Source organism: Loxodonta africana, chromosome 9 (assembly GCF_030014295.1).
Source record: "Loxodonta africana isolate mLoxAfr1 chromosome 9, mLoxAfr1.hap2, whole genome shotgun sequence".
Taxonomy (NCBI): Eukaryota; Metazoa; Chordata; class Mammalia; order Proboscidea; family Elephantidae; genus Loxodonta; species Loxodonta africana.
The window spans coordinates 44,291,915-44,319,643 of NC_087350.1; the positions used below are offsets into that span (position 1 = coordinate 44,291,915).

Sequence of the window (27,729 nt, forward strand, 5' to 3'; positions counted from 1 at the left end):
AAGCTGGCGGCGGTCCCTGCGTGCGCGGCGGCGCTCTGGCCCAGGCAGCTGCGGGCCAACGCCGGGGCCAGACCGGCGCAAGGGCTGAGTTTCTGCAAAGTTTGACCTGGTTGCCTTTCTGATGCTGCAGCAGAGCGAGGCAGAGCCGGGCGCACCAGGCGGCTGCGGCGCGGCGGCGGGGCTGATAACGACAGCACTCTCACAATGATCATAAAATAAAGGGGGCGAGCGGGGTGGGGGCGAGAGAGGCCCGAGCCTCAGCCCTCCGCCCCCGACCACCCCCAAGCAGCCCTGAGCTAGGAGGAGGTGGGGGCGGGGGGACAAGGCGCCCAAGCTGGCCCCAGACCCCTGTAGAGCCTAAGGACACTGCCCGGGAAAAGGGGTGGGGGCGCCCCGAGAACGTGTCCCTGGCGGGCCGGAGCCGCCTGGCTGCCGGCGGCTGGGTCAGGGGCGTCCGGAGGGCGGCGGCGGGCAGGTGAGTCGGCGGCGCTGCCCGGGTGGGGGCGTGCGCGCCAAAGTTTCCGGGCAGCTGTCCGCGCACCCGAAGCGCAGGGATCCCGGACCGCTCCCAGCTGGCGATGGGGAACCAGAGGCGCCCGAGCCGGGTCGGAGGTGGGGGATGGGGCACCGCGACCTCAGGGTGCTGGGGGAACCTGGCCCCGGAAGGGGCGCGCGCTCGATCTGGCTGGACTGGCGTGGGGTGGGGGGGCACTGCGCCCTCAGGGGGCCGGAGGGAACCGACCGGGAGTGCGGGGAGGCGCCCGGCGCTAGCGGGGTGGTGGGGGTGGAGGTGGCAACAGCAGTGCCCAGGCTGGCAAGTCCACACTGCCCACTGCAGTGCCAGCCGGTCGCCCCCCCACCCCCAGGCCAGGAGGGTGTCAGCGGAGATGTCACCGGCGGCGATTATTCGCTGGTGCGCGCGGTCGTGCGGCCGCCACTGACGGGGCGGGCGGGGGGGCCGCCGCCTCCGGGTAGACCGCCCAGAGCTGCGCCGTCAGCTCCGCAGCCTGCGCCCAGCGCACACGCGTCGCCGCGCCCCTGTCGCCCCCCGCAGCAAAGTTCGGCTCAACTTTGAGACAGGCCCTGACGCCCTGTCCCTTTCACTTCCCACCAGGTCTTCGGGCGGCCGCGGCGGACCAGGCGGCGGTGGCCCGAACGGAGCCCCGGAGCCTGCACAGCGACAGCGGCGAGGCGACCAAGAGCGCGGCGGGCGCTCGGAGGCGGGTGGGACGCAGCGCGCCCGCGTGGGGGCGTCCGGCCTGCGCCCCTGCCCGCGCCCGCGAGTGGGCGCCGACGGGACCGCGCTGCGTCGGGCTCCTCCGGGACCCCGCCAGCGGCCGGAGCCTGGCGCTCCCCTCCTGGAAGCCTCCGGTCGGCGCTCGCCCCCAGTGGCGCTTGGATCTTCGCTGATTGAACAGAAACTGCTCTTTAATTGATTCAGCTCCGTTGGGCGAGCGGCCGGGTGTGTGCCCGGGAGCGCGTGCGGAAGGCTGAAGGGCAGGAAGTCGGTTTTCTGCAGGGAGGGTGGCGGGACCGCGCAGGCGACCGAGGCTTCCTTATTTATGTCAGCCAGCAGTCGCCTTCTTCATCCGAAGACTTCGGGGAGCGTCTCAGACCTGCGTCCCCTGCGCTTGAGGCACGGAAGGGCTGGATGTCAAAACAACATGATTATCCATTAAACTCCAAACTTTTCTTTTTTAACCCAAAGAATATCGGTGATTTTTGTCCACTGCTAGGAGAAGAAGAGAGCCCAGGGCTCCTGAAATGCAGCAAAATTCTTATTTATAAACAGGCCCAAGGTAGTGATATGCAAAACCCCTCTACTCGGTGAATTTTCTATCCTATGGATATCGATCCTGAGCTTTGAGACTGGCGAGCCCTCTGCACTGGGTCGGGCAGCCTCGGTCCTTTCAATGCCTGGTCTTCCCTGGGATTGCTGGCCTTCCCTGGAGATCAAAGCGGTCCTCTGTGCCATGGGCTGTATTCAGAGCATCGGCAGCAAAGCCAGAGTCTTCCGGGAAGGTATCACGGTAATTGATGTGAAAGCCTCTATCGACCCCATCCCTACCAGCATCGATGAGTCCTCCAGCGTGGTGCTCCGCTACCGGACACCCCACTTCCGTGCTTCTGCCCAGGTGGTCATGCCACCCATCCCCAAGAAGGAGACCTGGATAGTTGGCTGGATTCAGGCATGCAGCCACATGGAGTTCTACAACCAGTATGGGGAGCAGGGCATGTGAGTACTTCTCAGGAGCAAGCTCTTCGGACTGCTGGGTGGGTGGGTCCCGGTTTGGAGGTCTGGGTATGGGGGGAACAGGTGGGTCAGAGAGACCATTTACAGAGGGGCCTTGTCAGGGCTAGGGGGACACTTTGGGGAGGTATGAAAGTGGCCTCTGAGTCTGCCTTTGGCCAAGTGACTCTGGGTTTGCCTGTTGATGCAGATTGAAGTTGTGGCTCTAGGACCTCCTCTCTTACTGTCCCGGGCCCCAGGGTTCCTGTGCTCTTTCCCTGCAAAATGCTGAGAAAGCAGAGGAACATTCCACCCGGTGCCTCTTTGGCAAAGCAAGTGTGCCGTCTGCCCAGAGTGTTGATGCCATCAGGGGTCACCAGAGAGAGGCCTGGGCAGGCCTCCGGGAGCATGTGGCAGCTACTCAGGGAAGGAGAATGGAGCCCTCGGAAGCCTCCAGAGTTTTATAGTGCGTTGTGGTTGCCCCTCAGCTTGGCCCTCCGAAGTTTTACAGTGCCTTGTGGTTGGGCCTGAGCTTGGCCTTCCAGTGTTTTTAAATGCACATCAGGACCTGAGGGAGCCCTTTGCTGTTCCAAACAGTGTTTTGTTTGAGGGGTTAGTTTTAGAAACCCTGTTTGCTTCACAGTGTCAAGCTTTTTCTCTCCAAGGCAGAAGGCCACTTTATGCAGACTTCAAATGCCAGTGTCCCAAAGACCCTAACTAAGACTAGCTAAGTGGGGCCCATTGGCCTTTTCTTTCCAGCCTGGTACGTTCCTAGGGTGTTGTAGGTCTTGATGCAAGATGCTGGGACCCTGGGTCTTATTTTCTGGCATATTCCCAGACCCCAGAGATGGCCATCCCCAATGTAGACAGAAGAAAAAGGGATGTGACTTGAAGTGCCACTTTAAGAACAAGAAGGAGAAGACAGTTGTTGTTGACAGAGGCTATGAAAATTATGGTTTCCAAGTACTAGGCCCCTTCTGTATGGTCGTTATGAGTTGGAATGGACTCAAACGCAATGGGTTTTTTTGTTTTTTTTTGTCTGAGAGCTATGCAGGCCCTGAGGGGCAGCCCCCTTTGACCCTCACCATGCAACTAGCCACAAGCACTGCCCCCAGCCTCTCTCTCAACTTCCACCCTAGGAAGCCTCACTTCCTGGTTCTGCAAGTGAGGGCAGAGAATTTCTCCGGGAGTTGGAACTTTTCACCTTTTTAAGAACTTCATGGGCCACCTGTAAATAAGAGGGATTGAGGTGGGTCGGGGGTGGCAGGACCCCAATCTTTTGGCTTCTCCACTTAATGACGTTGACATTATAAGGCAAGCAGGAGGATGACTGTAAAACTTAAAGCGAGAGCGTAACCATGATGGCCCCAAAGAAGGTACATGTGGGATAGATCTAGATACCAGTTAGGTCCCCTCTATCAACCTGATTTCTACACCCTAGCCCCTCAGTTCTCAAAAGCAGCTATTAATTAATTTCGGGTCAGAAATTATTCTTAGTTTTTAGGTGTGGAGCTTTCCTAGGAAGCCTGAAGCCCAGAAACTGTCTAGGACTTTGCAAAGCTTCCAGGACAATTGTCGAGAAACAAAGGCTTTTGTAGGGTGTTTAGGCTAAAACCTAGAAGGGGTAGGGAAGTCAGAGGGCCCTTCTGAATTTGGAAAGATACAACGGCTAGGAAGAAGAAAGCTTGGGGAGAATTAGAGAGACTAAAGGCTAATGAGACAAGATGCGCTGGGCAGAGGTAAAAGCCTGTGTTCGAAATTACACAGCCCAGCTATGGATCTGGTTCTAACTGGCTCCGCCCCCTTGGGGCCCTCCCTGAGCCTCAGCTTTCCCATCTGTATACAGGGGTTTATAGGTGTCTTCAGGCACACAGGCCATGTTCTCCATTCGGTGGTTGTACGTACATTTGGGCATCATTGCTGGATCCAGGCATGAGAGTCAGGAGACCTGAGATGACCTTGTCCTTACTGGGCAAGCCCTTTGTTCCTCGTTAGACCTAATATATGCTTAGCCCCTGCAGGGAAGCAGGCCTGGGCAGGAGTCCCGGCTCTCTCACTTTCCAGGGCTTTGACTTTAGGCAAGTTCTGGAGCCACTCTGAGCCTCAGTCTCCTTGTCTGCAAATTGGGGCTAATATTTGTCCTTACCCATGATTTATTGTGATAATTACTTGAGGCAACCCTTGCCAAGCAGTTAGCACTACACTAAGCCTATGGTAAATACTTAATATAAGTGGCTACTGTCTTTAATGTTATTATTATGTGATGATGATTCTAGCAGTTGAGGTGTGATTCATGGTACCTGTAATGAGCTGGGGATCATGGTTCAAACCACAGCACTGGGGCAAATGCGAATTACTCATTGTCATGCCTTTTCTGTCCAGTCCAGGCTTTCTTCTTTCACACAGGGACCACTTCCTGACTTTTAAAAACTTAAAAATACTTTAAATCATGATTTGAGTTTCAAGTGGTTAAAGGCCATTTCCTTCTTCTCCATTCTCCCCTGATAGTTCCCTTTATTCCCTCCCCCTTCTCAGAATGTATCTTTCAGGGATGGGGTCCCCCGTGTCCTGCCCTCTGTGTGGGGCACATCTCATTTCCCCAGGGTTCACTCGTAGCCTTGGGATGGGACCAGCCCAAGAAGAGGGTGAAGTTTGAGGTTTCCTGGAAGGGGTGGCATGGCGCAGTGGTTAGTGGGCTCAGGCTCAGGGGTCAGAATGATCTAGCAGTCCTAGCTCTGGGGCCTTACTTGTGTCATCTGTGAACTGGGAAAAAGGACAGGATTTCTCTGTAGGCTTCTGTGAGGAATCAATGAGAAGAGAGGTGTAGGTGATGATCCCGTGACTGAAATTATGGCTGCTCGATTTCTTATTACTACTGAAAAAAATCATATTAAGAAAGTGGATGGTCACATAGCAGGACTCCCTAAGCGGAAAGGCCAGTCCCCTAGGCAGAGCTCTGCATTCAACCAGCACCCTCTGAAAATGAGCTGAGCTTGTTTAGACTCAGCCTCCTTCTCCTCCTTGGATGTAAATAGAAGTATTTAGGTGTGATCTAAAAAATTACTCTTCCCGTTTCCCCTACCCCAGACCTCCTGTGATAACTACTGTTTTCTGTGTTTTTTAAGCTTGATGGCTTGAAAGAGAGTGAAGTGTGGTGAGTTGGTGAGACTGGCCATAAACCTCCACCAGCCCAGAATTGTCCCCCTGCCATGCCTGGATCTGAGCCGCATCATTCTTTGTGGTGGGGAGCTAGCTGTCCTGTGCATTGTAGGATTTTTAGCAGCCTCCCTGGCCTTTACCCACTAGATGTCAGTTGCACCTCCCCTCCCCCCAGTTGTTACAACCAAAAATGTCTCCAGACATGGCCTAATGACCCCTGGCAGGGGGAAGTGAGAGGAGTGTGAAATTGTCCCTGGTCGAGAACCAATGGACTGTCGTTACGTGCTGTTGAGTAGGTTCTGACTCACAGTGGCCCTATGTGCAACAGAATGAAACACTGTCCAGTCCTGTGCCGTCCTCACAATCATTGCTATGTTTGAGCCCACACTTGTAGCCACTGTGTTAATCCATCTAGTTGAGGGTCTTCCTCTTTTTCGCTGACCCACTACTTTATCAAGTAGAATGTTCTTCTTCAGGGACTGGTCCCTCCTGACAAAATGTCCAAAGTACCAGAGACGAAGTCTCGCCATCCTTGCTTCTAAGGAGCATTCTGGCTGTGTTTCTTCTAAGACAAATTTGTTCATTCTTCTGGTAGTCCAATGGTACATTCAATATTCTTCAACATCACTGTAATTCAAAGACATCAGTTATTCTTCGGTCTTCCTTATTCACTGTCCAGCTTTCGCATGCATATGAGGCTATTGAAAACTCCATGGCTTGGGTCAGGCACACCTTAGTCTTCAAGGTGACATCTTTGCATTTTAACACTTTAAAGAGATCTTTTGCAGCAGATTTGCCCAATACAATAAGGCATTTGATTTCTTGACTACTGCTTCCACAGGCGTTGATTGCGGATCCAAGTAAAATGAAATCCTTGACAATTTCAATATTTTCTCTGTCTATCATGATGTTGCTTATTGGTTCAGTTGTAAGGATTTTTATTTGTTTATGTTGAGGTGTAATCCATACTGGAGGCTGTAATCTTTGATCTTCATCAGTAAGTGCTTCAAGTTCTCTTCATTTTCAGCAAGCAAGGCTGTATCATCTGCATATCTCAGGTTGTTGATGAGTCTTCCTCCAATTCTGATGCCTCGTTCTTCTTCATAGAGTCCAGCTTCTCGGATTATTTGCTCAGCATACAGATGGAATGTAGTGGTTAAGAGCTACGGCTGCTAACCAAAGGGTCAGTTGTTCGAATCCATCAGGTGCTCCTTGGAAACTCTATTGGGCAGCTCTACTCTGTCCTTATAGGGTCGCTATGAGTCAGAATCCACTTGACAGCAGTGGGTGTGGGTTTTACAGATTGAGTAAGTATGGTGAGAGGATACAACCCTGACACATAACTTTCCTAATTAAACCACACAGTATTCCTTTGTTCTGTTGGAATGACTGCCTCTTGGTCTACGTACAGGTTCCTCATGAGCACAATTAAGTATTCTGGAATTCTCATTCTTTACAATGCTATCCATAATTTGTTATGACCCACATAGTCAAATGCCTTTGCTTAGTCAATAAAACACAGGTAAACATCTTTCTGGTAGTCTCTGCTTTCAGCCAAGATCCATTTGACATCAGCAGTAATATCCCTGGTTCCACATCCTGTTCTAAATCTGGCTTGAATTTCTGGCAGTTCCCCGTTTTTTTCTTTTCACTTGCACAATATTCCGCTGCTATTCATAAGATTTTCACTGGCTGATTTTTTAGAAGTAGATCGCCAGTTCCTCTTTCCTAGTCTGTCTTAGTCAGGGAACTCTGCTGAAACCTGTCCACCATGGTTGACCCTGCTAGTATTTGAAACTGGTGGTACAGCTTCCAGCATCACAACAACATGCAAGCCACTACAGCATGACGAACTGACAGATGAGTGGTGGACCATTGGACTAGCCCCAGATAAAATGAAACATTAAAGGTAAATCCACGCACTGAGGTTTAGTGGCCCCAGGTGGGGTAGCCAGGTGGCAAAGGCTAGGTTAGGCTTTTCATTCTTTACAAATGGGTTGTATTCAAAATATTCATTCCACATACTTAACTGAAATCCGTAATGCCCCCAAACATTATCCCAGCTTGAGATTAATCTCTAATCCAGGAGGTGAACTTTTTAGAGTGACGTTGTGGGTTTGAAATGTTTACAATGGAATAAATATAAACACCAGCTCACTAATACCCTGATTTCTACAGAGGAGAGCTGTAAAATGATGAGTTTCTCCTTGCCAGCTTGAGAAGATTCTATATGGTTTTGGGTCCAACCCACATTACTTTTAAAGCCACCCCCCTCCAAACTGTTGGAGACACCTGCCTCCACAGCCCTGTCCTCCGCAATTCCTCAACTGCCACCTGTCAGCTGGCACAGTAGCTTCTAAGTGACAAGTCACAATTTCTTGCCTGTGTGGGAGATGCTTCAAGTTGCCTCTAGCTTGCCCTTCTCTGTGGCCCCCAGGGAACCTGGCCCAAGGTCAAGGTCAAGGCCAAGGCTAGTTTATGGCTCAGGATTCTACCAAAGGGCAGACTTGTGGTGGGGGGAAGGGGAGGAGAGCAGCTCAAGTAGAGGGGGTCTCTTTGGGTTGATAGTCCTGCCTCGCTGTACCCATGTCCAGCAGGGTGTGTCCCAGTCTCATAGCCTTTCTGAGCCCCAGTGTTCCCATCTACAAAATGGGATAGTAATACCTTCTTTATAGAGTCATCGTGAGGATTAAATGAGATAATGCATGGTGGGGCTTAGCACAGTGCCTGGTGCATATTGAGCGCTCAGTACATGATTGCTATTAATACTACAATTTGCTGTTGTTGTTTTTGGGTGTCGCTGAGTTGATTTTTGACTCATAGCAACCCCATGTGACAGGGTAGAGCTGCCCCATAGGGTTTCCTAGGCTGTGATATTTATGGAAGCAGACTGCCGTGCCTTTCTCCTGCGGAGCAGCTGGTGGGTTTGAACTGCTGACCTTTAGGTTAGCAGCCTAGTGCTTAACCACTGTGCCACCAGGGCTCCTTAATGTACTAATCATAATCATCAATAATTTATTATCAATAAATTGAAATGGCTGGTGAAGAGTCAGCATAAAAATGGCTGTAATTATCGTTGTGGTTGTTCCTGCCCCGGAACCCTGTCTATACTGTGAAAGTCCTCGGATGATGAGACGTCTGTCAGCCAGAGCTGATGACTTCGGGTGTTGCAGGGCTCTGACAGGCAGAGGTGGAGGGACCTGAGATGATGTGAGAATAGCACCTTGGACTCCCTTTCTACTCTTTACCTTCTCATTGTGTCCTCCTGAGGACTTCTTGAGGTTCTTATTTTATGACGAGGAAATGGCTTCTGTGACCTGAAGCCACTTACCTACCCAAAGAGCCCTGCTTATCTCCAGCGGATCTGGGGACCAGCCAGGGGGAATGTCCCTGGTGGCCATGTGGCCTCTTCCTGAAGCCTGGGCCTGAGCAGCAGCTCTGCACATCTGCACAGAACAATTGAGGACGATGCTTCCTCTCTGTGACCAACCGGAAGGCAGCAACTCCAGGGCTGGGCGGAGGGCACAGGCAGGGATGGGGAGGGAAGTCCTTCTTTCAAGGCTCTGCAGTGGGAGGAAGTGGGGTGGGGGGGCATGACACAGCCTAAAGAGACCTCTCCTGGACCAGCCCAGCCGAGTGATCACTCTAACCCTCACCCATCTTCCAAGCACTGAAAACAAAAGCTATCTGCTCCCAGAAAAACCAACCTCAATAATTAGGAACACGAGCCCTGGTGGTACAGTGATTAAGAACTGCAGCAGGCTATGGCCGCTAACCAAAAGAATCCGCCAGGCACTTCTTGGGAACCCTATGGGGTGGTTCTACTCTGTCCTATTTTGTCGCTGAGTTGGAATCGACTTGATGGCAATGGGTTTTTTTTTTTTTTTTTCTTGGTGAATCAGGGAGACAGCAAGTTAAATACTGAGATCCTTTTCTTGTGATCTGACCTGGGTCAAACTGAAAAAAGTCAGTAATAGCCAGTGTTGGAGGAAACCAAAATCCTTTGCTGTTGAGTCAATTCTGACTCATGGTGACCTGGTGTGCTGCAGAGTAGAACGTCTCCATGGGGTTTTCAAGGCTGTGACCTTCCATAAGCAGATCACCAGGCCTTTCTTCCACCTCTGGGTGGGTTTGAACCATCACACTTTTTGTTAGTAGCTGAGTCCTTAACTGTTTACCATACCCAGGGACTCCTTCCTGTTGGAGAGGGGGTGGGGAAATGGACATCCTGGAGTGCTGTGCATGGGAGAAAATTTCGAGCAGCTTCTGGGGGTTCAGTTGGTAATATCTATTAAAATGTCAAGTATACATGCCCTTCAACTGTTAGTCTACTTTTAGAGTCATCCTATGGAAATCAGTACACCTGGCCTGGTTCCTGGCATAGAGTAGGTGTACAATAAATAATCCACCCAACAAATGAATTCATGATGAATAAATGAATGAAAGAACAAGAACATAAAGATATACGTGCGAGGATGTTCACTCCAGCACTGTTCCTGATAGCAAAATTGCAGGAACCAATCCAGCACCCATCAACAGAGGAGGAGATTATTGTCTGGCTACAGTGCAGGATTCAATAGGGCAGCTAAACATGATGAGGTGGGTCTGTAGATGCTCTACATGAGAGAAAAAAGTGTATTTTAAATTAAAAAATCAAAGTTCTAAAACAGTATGTAGGGTAGGAACCCATTTTGTTCAAACCATGTGTATTTGCAAAGAGAAAGATCTAGAAGGATGTTTACCAAACCGTAATATGGTGAGTAAGCTCAGGGTGGGAGGAGGGGAGGGACGAAGAAAAGGCTTTCGTTTTTTCATTTTATACACTCCTTTAGGACTTGAATTTTTTTTTTTTTAAACAAAAAACACACATTTTATAACTAAGAACTAAAACAGGCACTGTTGGTCCCTTCCTTCTGTTGTGAGACCTCCGGGGCCCAGGGCTGTGGCCTGGGGAAGAAGGACGAGGCTGGCAGGAAGAGGGTGGCCAGGCCCCGGAAGGAGTGGGGTTTGTTGTTGGGGGAAGGCCCAGCTGCAGTAGCACAGGCAGCAAGGGAGGCAAAACCTCCAGCGTCCCCCACCTCGGGTGTGTGGGCAGGGAGCTGGGGGCTGGGAGAGGAGGGGCCTGGTGATCTGTTTGGTGGAAAAGGCTAGCCCAGTGGGCAGCGGCACACAGCAGGAGTCAGGAAACCAGATTCTAGACTTTGCTCTAGAAGGGAGCTCCTGGGCCTCAGTTTCCCTGTCTGGCCAGTGTGAGGGGAGTGAAGCCAGGGCTAGGGAGAAGGTCCATGTGCTCTCGGGCAGGCCCCTTACCCTGGAGACACAAACCCTTATGTGTAAAAACTTTTCTTAAAGTGCCGAACTGAAGCCACTTGTGGTAGGTGACAGAATCTTAGGGGAGAGTTATGGCTAAATTTTATTTTAAAGAAACATATTTATTTTAATGTATATTAGGAAACCTTGGTGGCATAGTGGTTAAGTGTTATGGCTGCTAACCTAGAGGTCGGCAGTTCAAATCCTCCAAGCGCTCCTTGGAAACTCTATGGGGCAGTTCTACTCTGTCCTGTAGGGTCACCATGAGTCAGAATTGACTCGACGGCAACGGGGTTTTTTTGTTTCTTAGAAGAGACGCAACTGAATTGGGAGTGCCTGGGTGTTGCAAATAGCTTGACTGCTAGCTGAAAGTTTGAAGGTCCCAGGCCACCCAGAGGCACCTCACAAGAAAGGCCTGGTGATCTACTTCTGAAAGATAAAAAAAAAACCCAAAAAAACCCACTGCTATTCAGTCAATTCCAAAGGCCAGCCTTTGAAAACCCTATGGAGCACAGTTCTACTCTGACACACATGGGGTCGCCATAAGTTAAAACTAGTTTTAATTGTTCTAGAAGAATATCTTTTGACAAAAAAATTATAGCATGTACACATGGGGCTGTCATGAGCTGGAGTCAACTCGATGGCAACTGGTTTTTTAAAACTGTTGAGTTTTTAAAACAGCAACCCATTTTAAGGAAAAAATTAAATCACTAACAGTAAAGGTGATATGTAAGTAGAGAGGACAAAAATAGACACAGGAAGTTTGGGAAACACTGAAAAGAAGTAGAGGTGGGTCTTGTGGCTCTAAAATCCAGAAACAGTTCCCGTGGCCTGGGGAGCTGTAGTCAAAGGGAGCCTGGCGACTCAGAAATTTAACAGGTGGAAAATGGGTTCCCATGAAAGCTTGAGGGGATCCTGCCTAGGCTCAGGCCCACCACCTGGCACAGAGTAGGGCTATTCCATAGTTGTTAGAAAAGACTGGAACCTTCATGTGGGTCGTCCTTCCCAAAGAAGTGTGAAAGGTGTACCTCTGTCTGCCTGGTCCCAGGCCTCAGTGGCAAAGTCACACCCCTTCCTTCTGAGGCATCCCTCCCCTTGAAGCCCCCGGGCACCCCTGGTTTCATCCACACCCCTCCAAGAGGCCTTCTGGAGTGGCCAGCTTCCTGCTGGTGGCTGGGCCTGGAGTTCTCAGCCTGGGCACTCCGCCGGGGTGATCCTCATTCACGCCTGTGCGTGCCTCCCTGGCAGCAGCCTCAGCCCCACCTCCAGCCTCCAGGGCAGGCGTCTCCGCCCCTTCAGATTCACTGTCAGTCACACCTCTGCATGTATGTAGGAGAGGCTCAGTTCGAGGCCACGTGGGTAAGAGCTGGCTCAGGTTGTGGGCCCTGGCCCAGATGCTTCCCAGTTGTGTGACTGTGGAGTAGCCTCTTAGCTTCTCTAAGTCTCCTCTCTAGAATGTCCCCACAGCCCAGCACCCAGGGCAGCTGGGGACTGTGACTGTAAGTACAGCTTCCGGCCATGCTACATACTCAGGGAACATTCCCGGTCTCGCTGGCATTGCTGCGGTGATGGCCATCCTGAACCAGTTGCTGTCATGTTGACTCTGACTCATGGTGACCCCGTGGTGTGTCAGAGTAGAAATGTGCTCCATAGGGTTTCCAATGGCTGATTTTTCAGAAGTGGATTGTCAGGCCTTTCTTCCGAGGTGCCTCTGGGTGGACTCGAACCTCCCACTTTTCAGTTAGCAGCTGAGCATATTAACTGTTTGCACCACCCAGAGAAACCCATTACCATTGAGTCAATTCCGACTCATAATGACCCTATGGGACAGAGTAGGACTGCCCCATAGGGTTTCCAAGGAGCAGCTGATGGATTCAGCTTTTGGTTAGCAGCTAAATTTTTAACCACTGCACCACCAGGGCTCCACCACTCAGAGAGGGGTGGCTATTCCAGCTGCAGCTTCTCCAGGCTGAGAAAGTCCCAAGAGCAGAGGCACCAAGCAACTCTGGGTGCCCTAAACTTGTCACAAAGCCCCCCTTGTGGCTGTGTAGGTTGCTGACAGTCATTGGCTCAGGCCACAGCATCACCTGTGTCCTGATTCTGGGCCAGGCACAGTGACAGATCCTGGAGTTGGGTTGGTGAGCAGGGCAGACGGGGCCCTGCCCTCTCGGCCCTTATGATCTATCTGGGGAGTCGATCTTAAACAAAATGATTGTATAATTATTTAATCACAGTTGTGCATTTGCCAAGAAGAAGCAGTCCCAGGATCCAGTAGCATCCAAAGGGGGCACCTGGCCTTGTATGAAGGGTCAGGGCATCCTTCCCTGGGGTGGTGACTCCAGAGCTTAGTGGTAAGTGATGAGTAGTTGTTACCTTGGGGAGGAAGACGAGGAGGGGGAGGAGCAAGACGGGGGGATGCCCCTGGTAGAAGGCCCTGAGATGGAAAGAGAAGGCCCATTAGAGGAACTGAAAATGAGGCCATGAGTCTGAAGCCTGGCAAAGGCAGGGAGGGGGCGTGGGGTGGCCTGGGGAGGTGTGCACAGAGGCTGGTGAGGTGGGCAGGGCCCTGGGTTTTAACAGCGTCTGGCTTTAAGGGTTTAACACCATTGGAGGGAGGAACAATGAGCGGTCACATTTGTGTTTTAAAAGAACCCTGAGGTTGCTGGGAGGGGAACAGACTGTAGGGCTGGAGAGGAAGCTACAGGCCTTCCAGGGAGAGAGGAGGGGTTGGGGCTGAGCGAAGGCAAAGGAGAAGGGGATGGAGGGGCAATCCAGAAGTGGGAGGGCCAGTCAGGGATGGTGCTGGGTGCTCAGAGGGTGCAGGCTCAGCCCATCTTGGGCACGACGTGGTGGCCAGTGTCAATGCAGATGCTCCAGTGAACGGATGGGTGGGGACGTGGCAGGAATGGGGTGCTGAAGGAAGCTGAGGTGTCCATTTTGGACATGTTGTGAGGGGCCCCAGGAAGCATGCTGAGGTCCAAGTTCAACACTGGACTCACCTGCTGTCCTTTGGGTTCCCACACCTACGAAGACAAGGCTGAGAATGCAACAGGCGGCTTCGTGGGTGGTGGGACAGGGCCCCGGGTATGATTTAATGCTCTGCTGTCACTGTCTTGAAATTCTTAACCCTTTTTAAACAAAGGTCCCACGTTTTTATTTTGTACTGTTGTTGTTTGGTGCCGTGGAGTTGATTTTCGACTCAGGTCGACCCCACATGACAGAGTAGAACTGCCCCATAGGGTTTCCTAGACTGCAATCTTTACAGGAGCAGATCACCAGATCATTTCTCCTGTGAAGCTGCTGTTGAGTTCAAACCGCGACCTTTCAGTTAGCAGTTGAGCGCTTACTGTTAGGGCCTGCCAATTCTGTAGCCAGTCCTGCCTTGAAGACCAGCAGGGGCCAGTGAGAGGATAAAAGGGGAAGAAGGGAGATCAGTGCTTCTCCAGCTCCCTGTGCAAGGGCTAGCTCAACATGCTTGGGTCTGGGAAGAAGGCCATGGGGGGAGAAGGTCAAAGTCTGTGCACTCATGGGCTGCAGGAACAGGTGGGTTTGAACTTATTAACAAAACTCCCCGCTGCCCAAATAGATATGTTGGTTGAGCACTTCTGGCCAGGCTGATGATGAGAGCTTTGCCTATACCTTTCAGTTGCATCTGCAAGTGGGTATCCCAGGATAACCAGTTGCCATTGAGTTGACCCCATGTGTGTCAGGGTAGAACTGCACCCCATACGGTTTTCAATGGGTGATTTTTTGGAAGTAGATTGCCAGGCTTTTCTTCTGAGGCGCCTCTGGGTGTACTTGAACCTCCAACCTTTTGGTTAGCAGCCGAGAGTGTTGACTATTTGCATTACCCAGGGCCCATTCCGGGGTAGGAGCCCTTATTGTTCCCATCAGGCAGACAAAGGCTGAGGTCTGAGCTCACTCCTCTACCCCATGTAGCAAAGAATTGAGGGTCTGCCTTGAAGTCTAAGGTTATTTCAGAACAACAGGAAATCTTACAGGGCGTAGGGAAGGCAGTAACTTATGGAATTCACTACTTAAGAGAAAGTATAATCCAAAAATACATGAGGTTAAAAAAAGGCTTCTGATTAAGTCAGGGATTGGAAATCTGTTACCGTTAGAGGCAGAGCTCTCAAGTGGCTCCAGAAGTTTCCATTTATTGCTGTTTACTGTATACCAGGAAAGATGTATTAATACACTTAATTGTCACAAAAACCTTGCAAGGTGGGTGTGATTATCCAGCTTACCAATCTAAACTGATTCCGACTCATAGCAACCCTATAGGACAGATTAGAACTGCCCCATTGGAGCCCTGGTGGCACAGTGGTTCAGAGCTACAGCTGTTAACCAAAAGGTCAGCAGTTTGAATCCACCAGCTGCTCCTTGGAAACCCTATGAGGCAGTTCTACTCATAGGGCCGTTATGAGTCAGAATTGACTTGATGGCAATGGGTTCGGTGTTTTTTTTTTTTTTTTTTTTTAAATAGGGTTTCCAAAGCTGTCATCTTTATGGAAGTAGACTGCCACATCTTTCTAACAGCGAGCAACTGGTGGGTTCAAATCACCGAGCTTTTGTTTAGCAGCCAAGTGCTTAACCATTGTGTCAACAGGGCTCCTTGAGTTGAAATTGACTTGACGGCAATGGATCCACAGTTTACTGATGAGAAAATGGAAGGTCAAAGGGTTGTGACTTGTCTAAGATGGTAGAGCTAGTAGTTAGTGCTGGGATCGGATCCTGGGCTGCTCTGTGTCATCCTGGGATCTGAGGGGGACCATGGCGACTAGACTGTGCCCACACTGGCCTTGTGATGATTCGAAAACATGACGCTGTTGGCAGCAGGGTCATTTATTTATTCTGAGTAATGCTCCCCATGAGATGCTGCTTGTCTGCCAGCTCCTGAAGCTCATCACCTGCCTGTGACAGGCTTGGGCATTTGGGGGCTGGGGAAAGAAGAGGGAGCCCCCAAGCTCGCTTCAGAGATTGAGTGAGAAGGGCCATTCTGGAGCTAGTCCCCACTTCCCAAAACAAGACCTTCAGCTTTTCGGAGTGAAAGGGGGGCCAAGGCAAGAGCAGAGTTCCTTTCACAAGCTTGCTTTTTGCCTTAAAAAAAAAGAAAAAACTTGCCCAAGCAAGTATATCCACTGTGAGAGGACAGAAGAGAGTGCCTTCCGAGAGAGGAAGTTGGGTCACAGGGGGTGCAAAGGCACAGGACCTCTGAGAAATTCAGACAGGGACCTGATCCTCTACCTGCCTGCAGCCCACCCACTGGGGAACAGACACATGGGGCTAACAGACATTATCGTTGCCCAGCCAATGGCTGCTGGCACCGGCGCTGCAGGGGCGGGGGGCCTGGGAGGACACCGTGGTCTTGGGGGCTGGCAGTACATGCTTTGGAAATGTGGGTTCAGATAAACTGCTGCCTGGGTTCCCTGGGGGTTGGATGTGTTTGGGGCCAGACAGGAGATGGCCTTCTAGGCAAGCATTACCATAATTAGTGAGCTTCCCAGTGAAATGGACAGAAAAATGAGCAAAATCATTTTCTTGATTGTTCTTCCTCTGTTGCTGTTAGTTGCCGTCAGGTAGATTTCAACTTACAGCGACCCTATATGTCAGAGTACCACTGCCAACTAGGGTTTTCTTGGCTGTAATCTTTACAGAAGCAGATTGCAAGGTCTTTCTCCTGCGGAGCTGCTGAGTGGGTTCAAACCGTCAACCTTTTGGTTAGCAGCTGAGCACTTAACCACTGTGCCACCAGGACTCCTTATTCTCCCTCTAGTGGCCCCAGTTTTGCTCATTGTAACACCAAAGCTATACGTCTCAGTGAAGGAGGAATGCATTCTGAAAAGCGACGTGTACCTGGAGAGTACCTGAGCATACACAGGTGTGAGGACTGAACAGCAGCATTCAGCGTCAGCAATGCAGGTGCCAAGTTGGGACTAGCACTGGGGAAAAGTCAGGCCTCCAGCATCCCTGCCCCCCCACTTAGCCAAACCACCTGGGGAAAAGGTCCTTCACTCCCGGCTTGGCTGTCCTCTGTACAGTAGGATTGGATGGAGGTGATTGTGAGTCTGTGCTTCAAAGGGGCCCCTGCCTGGGGAGGAGGGCTCTCCCGATGCTGCTGTGATGTTGCTGTGCCCACCGCCACATGGGAGCATGGGGTCTGTGTGCCACAAAGCAGTTCGGGACAGGCAGAGAGTTACTATAACTACGGCAATGACAACAATACTAGCAGCCACCATTCACCTGCATTTGCTTTGTGGCTTTGTTTTCAAATAGTCACAAGGCTAGTGTGGGCATGCTGTGGTCCCCGCGGTCTTCCCAGTGGGAGAAGGTAAGATGGTGGGTGGTTGGTTAAGGGCCACCGCTTCAGGATGGCGAGGACCAGCTGGGATTCAATGTCAGTGCAGGCTACCAGCTCTGTGATCTTGGGCAAGTCACAAACTCTCTGACCCCTCTTGGTTTCATCAGTAAACTGTGGACAATCACACCTTGCAAGGGTCTTGTGATGATGGAATGCATTACTATATAGTGCCTGGCGCACAGTAAACAGCAGTAAGTGGGGACTTGTGGAGACCCTCTGAGGACAGTGGTGGCCATGAGAGCAGTGCCTGTAACAAGAAGGGGTTTGCAGTCTCCCTGGTGACCCCAGGAGGGACATGTGGGATGAGTCTGGGGTCCAGAGAGAGCTGGGACCTTGCCCAGGGTCTCGTGCCAGTGTGGGAGCAGCTGAGACCTGCAGCAAGGCCTGTGGGTTTCTGTGTCTGAGCTCCGGAGCCCTGGGCTGCTGCTCCCATCCTGGGAGGGCTGAGCCCCCTTGGCCTTCCAGCAGTAAATGCAAGGCAACTACAGGGTGGGGGGTGGGAGGGGGTTTCTGTGTGGAAGGCGCAGGTCTGTTGCAGCAAAGCCCTGATTGGCCCAGTCCAGGAGCTGGTGTGAAGCTACCCCTGAGGCTGGGGCTGAGTCCAGCATTGGGAGGGCCCCGGTCCAGTCGTACTTTGTTCTTTCTAATGCTCTAACAAAGGGCGCTAACCAGATGGAGGCCATTCTGGCCATAGCATTGCTGCTTCTCCTTCTAGGCAAGCATGAGCTGAAAGACAGTGCCCGGGACCTCTCCCGTGGCACTGGCTCCAATCTGGCCAGAGGGGCTGGGGAGGCTGGACCCCTGTGTGGCAATAGCTGTGGCAGTGAGAGTAGCCCCCACACCCCTGAGCTGAGGGGTCTGGGGGCCTGGCTCCTGTGCCTTTCACCACAGCACTGGGGGTGAGGGTCCCTCCCCTTTTACAGCTGAGGACACTGAAGCCCAGAGAGGGCAGGCATTTGCCTGAGGTGACACAGCTGGTTAGTGGAAGGGCCAGGAATTACCCTCAGATCTGGGGACCCCAGGCTCCTGTCGGCCCCTAGAGAAGGAAGCTTGCTGCCACTCTGGGGCAGGTGCAGGCAGGATCTACCCTATCCACACCTGACACGCTGCGTGGCTTCCTGGGTGTCATCCTACCTCTGGGAGCCCATGGTCTCTACCCTGCCTGAGGTCTGTGGAGGCCAGCACTGTGAGCTGGAGGGGCATGCTGCTCAGCCTGGTGCCCAGCCTGCTGCACCAGGACTCCCAGTGTTAACAACCACCAGGTTCTTCCAAGTGGTGCACCCCGCTCCCAAAGCCCAGCTGGGATCAGCCCCCATCTATAATGGTTTCAGTCCTGGGGGGAGACTGGGGATGAAGTGAGAGAAGGGGATATGGCTTTTGAGGAGGATCATGTCTAGGGGAGCCCTGCTTCACCCAGCATATTGTGTATCTGTTTACTGTCTATCTCCCAGAGATGGTAAGCACCCCCATGGACAAAGCGGACACGGTCAGCTTTGTCTGTGCCCTATCCTCAGGGCCCAGGACAGTCCCTGGCCAGCCACAGGGTTACAGAAAAGCCTTGCTGAGTGACTGAGTGTGTGACCTACACTTCCTTTTCCCCAGGTCCAGCTGGGAGCTCCCAGACCTCCAAGAGGGCAAGATTGAGGCCATCAGCGACTCAGACGGGGTGAACTACCCCTGGTACGGCAACACCACGGAGACATGCACCATCGTGGGGCCCACCAAGAGAGACTCCAAGTTCATCATCAGCATGAACGACAACTTCTACCCCAGCGTCACGTGGGCCGTGCCGGTCAGCGAAAGCAACGTGGCCAAACTGACCAACATCTACCGGGACCAGAGCTTCACCACGTGGCTGGTGGCCACCAACACCTCGACCAATGACATGATCATCCTGCAGACGCTGCACTGGCGGATGCAGCTCAGCATCGAGGTGAACCCCAACCGGCCACTGGGCCAGCGGGCCCGGCTCCGGGAACCCATTGCCCAGGACCAGCCCAAAATTCTGAGCAAGAATGAGCCCATACCACCCAGCGCCCTGGTCAAGCCCAACGCCAACGACGCACAGGTCCTCATGTGGCGGCCCAAGTACGGGCCACCACTGGTGGTGATCCCACCCAAGCACCGGTAACAACCATGACACTCGCTAGGTTAGACTCACAAATAATACTACTACTCAGAATGAACCCAAATGCACTCTGTCATTCAGCAAAATACAACCATTCTACCTTTTCCAGCGGGACGGATCTCACTGTGCTCATGCCCAGGATGGCCTCCCCCGGATCTCTCAGAACCACTTCCTTACAGGGAGGGAGGGACACCCAAATGGGACAGACAAATCCCACATGCGCCCTTCCATCTCCTTCCCTCTCCTTTTCTCACAGTTTCATGCACTTGCAACAGACTCCCAGAAACAACTGCTTTTCTAGTTCTTTTTCTTTTTTTTCCAAATCCTCTTTATGAGGTTCAGGGGTGGGAGGAGGAGGAGCCAGCGACGCAGAATGCAGAGGCCGTGGATCCATCAGCCCAATGATGGCACTTGCGGGTGACTTGCGAGAGCGGGGGTCTCCCCGTCGCGGCTCCCCCTCGTCCTCCGTCTGTCACGCGGCCTTACATAGACTTGCTTTGCCAAACTTTTGCCTTAAGCTGGATTTAAAGGGAAAAACAGAATGGGACAAGAAAGCAGCATCTCTTTTCTACTGGACTCTCCGTCCTTCTGCCAGAGGTGGAGGGAAGGGGATTGGGTCTGAGGTGACAGAGATTCAGGAGCTCCTCTTCCTGGTTGCCCTGGAAGAGGTTTAGACCTACAACCAGCTGCATATTCTTTCATTTCAGCAGGAACAAAACCACTGACTGACCCTGCCCAGAGAGTACCTCTTCCCTCCCCCTAGTAGAGCCCCCACCCCAGTACCTGTGGAGAGGGGGTGTGAGCTCTGGCCCTGGGAGGTCTGCCATGGGGCCCCTTTTCTCCCCTTTCCTCAGCATCCTTAACTTGCCTCGGGTGGGTCTAGGAGGAGAGGGAGGGTCCCAGGAGCTGGAGGTTGAGCCCAGGGAATTTCACCATCTCAGTCCTCAATGCCCATCCAAGGTCCATGGCACCTCCTCACAGGGGGGCTGTCCCTTTTCCATCTGCATTGGTCCCGAATGCCTGGAAGGCCGGCCACCTTGACTGACAGGACACAGCTCCAGGGTTAGTCACCAAGATAAGGAAGGTACACATGTCCCTTCTTGCAACTGCATTGTCAGACTTTAACCTGGGGGGCTCATACCCTTCTAGGGGATACTCCTCCCTGGGGGGATGCAGACAAGCACTGTGTGCACATGATGAGCATGGGGAGGGGGGCTCCAGAGGAGGACACCCAAGCCATAGGTGGTCCTGGAGCTGGGCAGCCTGGGAGGCTGTCAGCAGAGACCCCTGCTGCTGACCTCCAGGGCTGGGGAGGGTGAGATGGACCCATGGCAGAGAGGTGCCAGAGCCACTCAGGAGGCTGGACCAGCCCAGTGATGGCCTGGGGACACTGGTCAGGTGGCCAGTTCTGAGCAACATCAAAGTTTCGTAGCAATGTCTGGAGCTTTTTGGGGACACCCTGCTGAAGCCATATCCCTGCAAGCTTGCCAAAACCTGTAGCCACATCACCTGGGCCCTATATTCAAACCAATAATAATCAAGCACAGAAAACTATCAGATAGGAAACAGAATCCATGTTTGCTGCAGATGAGCCACTTGTAGGAGTCTCAGTGACAACTTGGGAGGGTGCGGGTTGCCTGCATCCTTCTTAGACTCCATCATCCATGTGACAGTATATTTATTCAAGGGGTGCTTAATGTCCACTCAGTCTCCCAAGCCAAGTTTGTGCCGGGAGACTTGCAGGAGTGACCCAGAAACAAACTGGGCTGGGAACACTGGAAGTCACTGAGGGTGGACAGTGGGCATGGTGCTTTGGGACACCTGTGTTGTGACCGGGACCTCCCCTCTGGGAACTGCTGTTTCCCCTTTGCATGTTTGGAGCCCAGGCCATCCAGAGAGGCTGTAGCCTTGAGTAGGGGGAAGGTGGGGTCCCCAGCTCCACCTCCAAGGACAGGTGGGGGCAGGAGGTTAGACTTGGTCTCTAACTGGAGTGGCCCTTTTCTGTACTCAGGTTTTTCTTGCACTAAACAGGAGAAAGGGCCCTGTGCGAGGGGTCCACAAACCAGGGTTCTGGGCCGAGTCATCACTAAGGGGTTCTTACTGGGGTGACGGTTCTTACTGGGGTTCTTAATCATCACTAAGAAGAACAGTGGGCTGACCTGAGCTGCCCGAGAGCCCCCCAGCCTGCACGACTCCGAGGCAGGGGCAGCGCTGAGCCCATTTTGAGGGAAGCAACGTCTGCTCTGGCTGCCTCTGCTGTTGCCCCCACCCCACATGCTTGGCCCCCAGCTCACCCTGACCCCTCGCTCCCTATCACCCCCGTGCCCTTTTCTCTCCATCCTTCCAGCCTCTCCAAAGACGGAGCTGGGAAGGCCCTGGAGAGGCCACAGGTCCGACCAAGGGTGCTCAGCTATGGTTGGTGTGGTTCCCAGCCTCCTCCTTCATGTTGGGACCTCAGGCCCCCGGGGTGCTTCCTGGGCCCCCGAGTCCTCTGGCATCCTCCCTGACCTGGACACTGATCCTTCCAGCAATAAGAACTGTCCTTGGTCATGGAGTGTACTGTGAAAACAAACCAATGCACTTACTAGGAGGCATGAGACTCTTGAAGAAAATGTAAAATGAAACCTTTTTTTCTAAAAAAAAAAAAAGAGAGAGAAATAAAATGTAATTTTAAAGTAGGCCTGGCTAGGTTCTGGCTGTTTCTGAGGGGCCGTGGTGTTTCCTTTTGGGGTTGAGGGGTCTGGAGGCTGCAGGAGAGACCGTGTTGAGGGTGAGGGGGTGAAGGACAGTCCGAGGCTGGGTATTGTGGCTCTAGTGGCCTATGGAGAGACCAGGGGGAGCCCGGCCGCTTCAATAATGGATTTGTTCCTTCCCACTGCTTTGTCCAAGTTCCCGCCTCCATCAAAGGCCAGCCCTGGGACTTGGTCATATGCCAAAAAGTGCCACCTGGTTGGTGCCCTGTGTGGAGGGGGATGGCAGACTTGGGGTAGAACTAGGACTTGGGGGCAGCTTGGCTTTTTGGCAAACAGTGGAAACCCATATGACAAGGGTGGTTAGTGTTTAGTTTGGGATATAACCCGGGCCGAATCGTGGACCTGCAAACCTGTCTTCATATGATCATACAGCTGCTAGGACAATATCAGCCTAGAGGACGGCTCTGCGTCCCATTCTCAGAGACATATGAGAGGGGGTTGTATGGAGTCAAAACCCTGGTAGAAATCCCTCTCCTTCTTATATAAGGATGGGCACTGGGGGACTCAAGAGGTCCTGGAGTGGGTATGGGCTCTGAAGGTAGATTGTGGGTTTAAGCCCATTTGTGTGAGCTTGGGCAAGGCATGTAGCCGCCCCCAGAGCCCCATTTATTTCGTGTGGAAATGGGGATTCTATGAGGGGACACCTCATGGCTGAAAAAAAACCAAAAAAAAATTTTTTTTTTTTTTTTCACGGTGTGAAAACACTGCTCTGCTCTGTTTCTGGGTATTAACTCATTGAACCCTCACAACAACCCTGAGGGAGGTGCTATCATTATCCCCATTTTACGGATGAGGAAACAGGAAAAACAGGGTCAAGAAGCTGCCCAGGGCCACGCGTGTAGTGAGAGGCAGGTCCAGGGCTGCAACCCCAGTTCTGGAGCCCATGCTCTCACCATTGCACGCTCCCAACCCGATGCCTGTGGCAGTGGTGAGCACACATTCGGGGCTCAATAATCATTGGATACTATTATTAAGAAAGCCTAGGCCTTTGGCCCTCTCCATCCTGAGGTTCCAGGAAATGCCTTTCTCTCCCCCACAGGAAGTCTTTCTGCAGGCGGCCCTCTGCTCGCCCACAATGAGCCCATCTCATTGCCTTTGAAGAGGGTCTGCCCAGCCACCTCCAGACCAGAGGCTCATTCTCTTGGGTGGGCAGCAGCCCCTTGCATCATCACAGAGGACAAGGAGCTTGTTCTCAGGGATTAGGTTTCTTCTCTGGGTCCTCTACATTGCAGCAAACCAAGGGTTTTGGTCCCTGAATCCTGCCTTCTGGGTCTGAGACACCAAAGCAGGAAATTGCATAATCGCCTTCTTTGGCTGCCCTCCACCCAGATGGCTTATGGGTGGTGCTGTTCACAGCAGTGGTTTGGCTTTTGGTTGTAGAGTCGGCTCCTGGGTTGTGCCCATGGGAGACTATGGTGTGTGTGTACACATGGGTGTGTTTGGGGGGAGGCGGGAGTTGGGAGGCAGAGAACGGGGTGCAGCCCTAACCAACAGCAGGAGAAAGCAGAGCTGGATCCCAGGACAAGGCCGAAAGTGGACGAATCTTCAAGCTGACAAGCAGTTGAGTGAGGCTGGGAGATGGCTCAGGGGGTTACGAGTAAAGTGGATTCCAAGTGGCATTTAGTCACACAGTGGGAGCCCTCCAGCCGCTCAAGCTGATAGCAGGTTAAATTTAGAAGTCCCAGACTGGGTTGAGAGACTCAGACACCAGACACTACTCAGCTGTTGCAGGCCCCCTCCAGGAGCTGGGGTGGGGAGAGCCGCTGTCTAGGCTGGCAAAGCTGTCCTGCCCCAGGACATCTGGGAGAAACAGCCACATAGCCGCCTCGTGGGGACCCTGCCTCTCCCCTTTCATCTTCCCCCCCTCAAGTAACTTCTTGGTAGAGCCCAGCCTCTGCTCTGGGGGACATAGAATCCCTGCAGGCTGGGCCTTGAGGCCATAAAGGAAACCCCCTTCAGGTCCAAAGAGGAGATGGTTTCACTGGGGACTGTAGAAAGGCGACAGCATATGGTGTTCTCTCAGGTTCTGCAAATTTCTAACAGCCGGATGCTCTTTCTGTAACTTCTGGCTTTATCTGTCTCTTGGTCATCAGTTGCCCAAGACCAGCTATCCTGCTTGGGTGGCCTCAAAGAAACTATTTCACACCTGGTTGGGGTCCAGGCATTCGATTAAAGCAAACGTTTTGGGTAACAAGAGGGCCCTCGTGCACATGATCCAAAAACTATCCATCGAAATCATTAGGATGGAACCAAATACTTGGAAGATCCTTGTGTGAACAGAGGGCAGTCTGGTGATGCCACCAATGATCACACTGAATGTTGTCCTTCCCTGTTGACAAATGAGGAAGCTGACTCTCAGAAAAAGCCAAGTGACTTGCAAACAGTCACTGGGCTAGAAAGTCACAGGACTGGGCTAGTTCCAAATACCTGTCTTTTGGCCCTGCATCAGCGTTCTTTCTGCTGCACCACACAGCCTTTCCCTACCCTAATTCTGCCTGGCTGCCTTGAGTGGTTCTTTTGCTAAATGTGGTGCAGAAGGCCCTTGCATGATGACGAATATGAGCCACGGCCTGCCCTGTTGGCGCTGGGCGACGGAAATTATTAAATACAAGAAAACGCGTCTGAGCAAATAAGCTCAGTCTCTGTGTATGTGTCCAGAGAGGCAAACCCACAAAATTGACACTCGGTCCCGGCCAAATCAGCCCAGCTCCAGTCTGCGTAGAGCCCTTCCCACTTGTCTTGGCACAACCCATGGCTGAGGATGCAGAGCAGGATCCGTTCTTCCACTGGGCCAGGCCCGATTTAGGTGTAAGCTCTATTGCCCTGGTTCATATTTGATGGTCCCTTTAAGTTTTTTTTTTTTTTTAATCAGGCAGATGAAAGGTGGCATGGCTGGGTGTTTACAGCAAGCAGACGTGGTTAGGAGCTCTGCGCTATTCCTGGTCATGCCACTTGTCTTGCTGAGTGGGGCCAGGCAGGTCACCTGACCTCACATGCTTGAGTTTCCTCACCCACAACCTGAGAAGCGCGTCGCTAGCCTGTCCTCTCTGCCAGGACCCAGCAAACTTGGAGCCCTGGTGCCCAGTGTTAAATATAAAAATGGGGCTGCCTCAAAGCTAATTAGTCATCCTGGAAACCAGGTTTGTATCAGAGACTAGAAGCTCTTCTCTCTTTAAATGTGGCTAAAGTCATCTGCAACCTCTAGAGGACAAGGACCAGGCTTGGTTATTTTGGATTCTTAGCAACATCAACAAATACACGCTAAGTGCAAGTCAGTCAGATCAATATTTTTTTTTCTTTTTTAAATTGAGGTGAAATCCACATAACATAAAAGTAACCGTTTTAAAGGCAACAATTCAATAGCACTGAGTACAGTCACCATGTTTTGCAATCACTACCTCTATCGAGTTCCAAAACATTTTCATCGCCCTAATAGGAAAACCCCGTCCTAATTAAGCGGTTGTTTCCCATTCCTCCCCTACCCCAGCCCCTGGCAACCACCAGTCTGTGTTCTGTCTCTATGGATTTACCTATTCTGGATATTTCATATAAATGGAAGCATCCAATATGTGTTCCTTGGTGCCTGGCTTCTTTCACTTAGCATGTTTTAAAGACTCATCCCTGCCATAGCATGTATCGGTACTTCCTTTCTCTTTATGGCTGAATAAGAGTTCACTGAATGCATATACCACGCTTTTTTTTATCCATTCACCCACTGATGGACATTTGGGATGTTTCCACCTCTTGGCTATTGAGAATAATGCCGCTACGAACATTGGTGTACAAGCGTCTGTTTGCTTCTGTTTTCAATTCTTTTGAGTATATCCCTAAAAAAACTTGTTGCCATCGAGTAGATTCCAACTCATAGCAACCCTATAGGCCAGAGTAGGACTGCCCCATAGGGTTTCCAAGGAGCGCCTGGTGGATTCGAACTGCCGACCTTTTGGTTAGCAGCCAAGTTCCTAACCACTGTGCCACCAGGGCTCTGAAGTACATACCTAGGAGGGAAAATTCTATGTTTAACTTTTTGAGGGCCCACCAAACTGTTTTCTGTAGCGGCTGCACCATTTTACATTCGCACCCGTAATGGATGAAGGTTCCAATACTTCCTGCTACTTTGAAGGCATTTCTGTCCGAGGCCATCAGTCCTGAATATTCAAAGGGCACCCCGATATTACAGCCCAGCCCAACCACAGTTCATGAGTTCACCAGTAATGGGTAGTTATATTGAGAGAGTGATGTCAAGAAGCAAGTGATGGTCCACTTTGGAAGATTTCCTGGTTAAAACAATAAAATTCCAGTGCTTTAAGGAGGAATTTTCCTCATCTACAAAATTCAGTTATCTGAAAACCCTATTTTCCGTGGAATGAAAAGGAGCCTTAGAATATGAAGATGTGTTTTGCCAAGTGCCATCAAGAACCTGGACTTCAGGGTGACCTTTGAGAAGGTCTATTATGATATCCTCAGGGGCAGGTGTTTACAGGCTTAACCTTGGGCTCTTCCAACTCTTTCCATCTGGACATGAATTATTAGGAGATGTGGTGGGACATGGGCTGAGTCGAGGATGTGGCCAGGTTGCTTCTTCTGGATCATTGGCTGGTGTCCTCCTCATGGTGTAATGGCAGGGCCTCTGCCATGATCGAAGACAAAAACATTTATTTTGTTGTTGTCGAGAATATACACAGCAAAACGCACACCAATTCAACTGTTTCTACATGTACAATTCAGCGACATTGATCACATTCTTGAAGTCGTGCAACCATTCTCATCTTCCTTTTTTGACTTGTTACTTCTCCATTAACATAAACTCACTGCCCCCTAAGTTTCCTATCTAATCTTTCCAGTTGCTGTTATCAGTTTGATCCCAAAGAGATAGTTCTTATAAAAGCATAATGCTCAAGGCAGACATTTTTTTTCCGAAATATTCTTTTTTTTCTTTTAAAAATTTTTATTGTTCTTTAAGTGAAAGTTTACAAATTAAGTCAGTCTCTTAGACAAAAATTTATATACACCTTGCTATATACTTCTAGTTGCTCTCCTCCTAATGAGACAGCACACTCCTTCCTTCCACTCTCTCTTTTTGTGTCCATTTAGTCAGCTTCTGACCCCCTTTCCCCTTTCATCTCCTGACCCCCTTTCCCCTTTCATCTCCCCTCCAGACAGGAAATGGCCACATAGTGTCATGTGTCTACTTGAACCAAGAAGCTCACTCTTCATCAGTATCATTTTCTATCCCATAGTCAAGACCAATCCCTGTCTGAAGAGTTGGCTTTGAGAATGGTTCCTGTCTTTGGCTAAGAGAAGGTCTGGGGACTATGACCTCCGGGCTCCTTCTAGTCTCAGTCAGAAGGCAGATATTTTTTACAAGCTAAGCTCAACTTTGTTTTTAAGAAGATTTCGGGGAATATCTTTGGTTTAAGGTTTAAAGATTATCTCAGTGCAATAGTTTTAAGGGTTCATCCAACCATCATGGCTCCAGGAAGTTTGGAGTCCATAAGAATATGAAATTCTGTTCTGCATTTTCCCCCTTTTGATCAAGATTCTCCTATAGAATCTTTGATCAAAATATTCAGTAATGGTGGCCAGGGACCATCCATTTCTTCTGGTCTCATGGCAAAGGAGGCAGGTGTTCATGGAGGCAATTAGCCACATCATAACTTCCTTTTATTCCTGATTCTCCTTCTTCCTCTGTTGCTCTAGGCAAATAAACCCACTGCTGTCAAGTCAATTCTGACTTATAGTGACCCTATAGGGCAGAGTAGAACTGCCCCATAGAGTTTCTAAGGAG

General features: G+C 51.3%; 1 protein-coding gene across 1 annotated transcript; it reads left to right on the forward strand.

The window, feature by feature from the left end:
* Nucleotides 1-1,318: 1,318 nt before the first annotated feature.
* FAM78A (family with sequence similarity 78 member A) lies at nt 1,319-20,287 on the forward strand. The gene is made up of 2 exons (XM_003407532.4): nt 1,319-2,236; nt 18,663-20,287. The coding sequence occupies exons 1-2, from the start codon at nt 1,914-1,916 to the stop codon at nt 19,189-19,191; spliced, it is 852 nt and encodes a 283-aa protein (XP_003407580.1). The 5' UTR covers nt 1,319-1,913; the 3' UTR covers nt 19,192-20,287.
* Nucleotides 20,288-27,729: the final 7,442 nt, after the last annotated feature.

Bases quoted from the DNA above. Each gene is read 5' to 3' on its own strand.
- FAM78A (XM_003407532.4), top strand. From the start codon at position 1,914: ATGCCTGGTCTTCCCTGGGATTGCTGGCCTTCCCTGGAGATCAAAGCG. The intron at 2,237-18,662 runs GTGAGTACTTCT...CCTTTTCCCCAG, and splicing joins CAGTATGGGGAGCAGGGCAT to GTCCAGCTGGGAGCTCCCAG.